Below are 2,074 nucleotides of genomic sequence, written 5' to 3'. Positions count from 1 at the left end.
GGTCAAGGCTGGAGGGGTGCCGGGAGAGAGAGTGGGGTTGGTTGGTGCGCGCTGCTGCAAACACAGCTGGCGGGCCGTGGTGTGTGAGCATCGCGCGGTTTAGCTGCGCCCACATACGCGTTCGCCGGGGCGCGCTTCGCGCCACACCCCAGGGGTCCCCGCCCCGAGCTCACGAGGGAAGCGCGGCGGCGGCCAGGGCGCGCGGCATGGCTGCTAGCTGCTCGGTGGTGGGCGCGCCCGCCCAGGGCGCAAACAGCAGGACGGCCGCAAACGCCACGGGCGCGGCGGCGAGCGCGGCGGCCGTGGAGAAGGCCTCAGGATCGAACCTGCGCGAATCCCGAGCCGCGGCGGGGGCGGGAGGCGATCGTGAGCAACGGCGGCCGCGCACGGATCCGGGGACGGCGTGGGCGTGCGGGCAGGCGCTCTGCCGGCCGAATCCAGGCCGCGGCGCGCGCGGCGCCTGTGCAGATTTCGAGGGCTGCTCCTGAAACGGGGCGGAGCGGCGCGCCAACCCGCTCCCCGCGGGCAAAGGCTCGAGCGACTCGTCCAAAACATAGTTTCTCAAAGGAATGCCGGGCCCGTCTGATTCTGCCAGTCCAGCTGCTGCCGTCAGCCCGCCCTCCCCCCTGCCATCTGGAGTGCAGCGGGGGCGCGCGCCCCCCTGCGCGCGGCCCCGCGCGCGGCCGCGGGGCCCCCCGCTTCTCTCAAAGTCTACGGTGACCCCATGGCCCTGGCATGGCTCCAGAGGCGGGCGACCGCGGGACCCCGTAACATCCCTCATCTTAATCATAATCCAAATCCCGCCCGCCTGCGCCCACCTGGTCGCCGCCCAGCTGACCCCGAGGACGGGGGCGAGGCCGAGGGACAGCAGGGCCCTGGACGCCTCGAAGACTGTCGACACGACCAGCTGCGCCTCTTCAGCTTCCAAGCCGTCCTCATCCTCGGACTCCTCGTCCGAATCCTCGTCGCTGCCGGCACCGCTGGCGCTGCCGCCGGGGGCGCGTGTTGGGTCTGCAGCGCCGGCGCCCGCCGCTGCGGCGCGGGCAACGGCGGCGGCGACTGATTGGAGGTACAGTGCTTCCAAGGCGGCAGACTCGGGAGCGGCCTGCTGCTGCTGCTGCTCGCCGTCGGCGGCGCTGCCGCTGGGGTGGCTCGGGCCGGGCTGCGGCGAGGGCGCCTGGGCGCCACTGGGGGTGGCGCCAGGCGGGGGTGGATCCAGGCTGCGAGTGCTTACGCCGGAACGGGCCCCGTCGCCGGCGGCCCCGGCCTCCGACGCGTGGGGACCGCCCCCGTCGGCGGCCCGGGGGGCGAGGCGGGGGCGTGTGTGGCGGGCGCTGGCACGTCCATGCATAGGGCGGGGCGGCAGCGCTGTCGTGGTCGCAAGCCCGCCTGCTGTCTGGCCGCGCAATGGTCGCATGCGGGGGCGCGTCAGGCTGCGAAGTTGCTGCATTGCACCCAAGCCGTGCGACCGCGGTCTTTGACAGGAGCTTGGAGCGTCAATGATCCGGATGGTAGTGTCAGGAAAAGCGACGGAAGCTCCACTGTCAAAGCGCGACGACTGTCAAATACTGTAACCGAAACAATTGAGTGTCTTCCAGGCAGCGCAACAAGTGCCGATCGATCTGGATACAGCAGGATTTATATCGCATTCGTGTCCGTGGGTCCATCGACCATCAATACATGATCATTTTGTTGACTGTCTTCGTGGGTTTGTAGCAGTACCTGAAGGTTGCAGTCACTGGCAGTGAGTATTGTGAACCGTGCGCCTCGAACAGTCAAGTGTCGCTGCTTCGGGCTGCTCGCTGGATACGTATCTACAGCAAATCAGACACCAAAAGATTAGGACCGGCACATGGGCCGCTACCCGCAGAAGACCGGCGCTCCCCCTAAGGCCATAGCGCAAACCGGCAGCGGCTCCACAACGCCCGGCCCCACCAGCCCCGGCCCCCCCGACCTCGCCCCCGGCCTCGCGTCCCCCGCGGCCGCCGCGACGGCAGCAGCGATGGCGGCGGGGCCGCAGCGCGACCCGGTGCTGTCTGCGCACCCAGAGGCCGATCTGGCGGCGCTGCAGCAG

At 70.2% G+C, this 2,074-nt stretch overlaps 1 protein-coding gene across 1 annotated transcript; it reads right to left on the bottom strand.

Moving 5' to 3' along the window:
* Positions 1 to 169: 169 nt before the first annotated feature.
* MNEG_16657 (hypothetical protein) lies at positions 170 to 1,688 on the bottom strand (the record flags this gene model as incomplete). The annotated part of the gene is made up of 3 exons (XM_014034873.1): positions 170 to 326; positions 819 to 1,187; positions 1,681 to 1,688. 3 exons carry the CDS (start codon positions 1,686 to 1,688, stop codon positions 170 to 172), a joined length of 534 nt encoding a protein of 177 aa, XP_013890327.1.
* Positions 1,689 to 2,074: the final 386 nt, after the last annotated feature.

Source organism: Monoraphidium neglectum (genome assembly GCF_000611645.1).
Source record: "Monoraphidium neglectum strain SAG 48.87 unplaced genomic scaffold scaffold06637, whole genome shotgun sequence".
Taxonomy (NCBI): domain Eukaryota; kingdom Viridiplantae; phylum Chlorophyta; class Chlorophyceae; order Sphaeropleales; family Selenastraceae; genus Monoraphidium; species Monoraphidium neglectum.
This window is presented reverse-complemented; position numbering and strand designations above follow the sequence as displayed.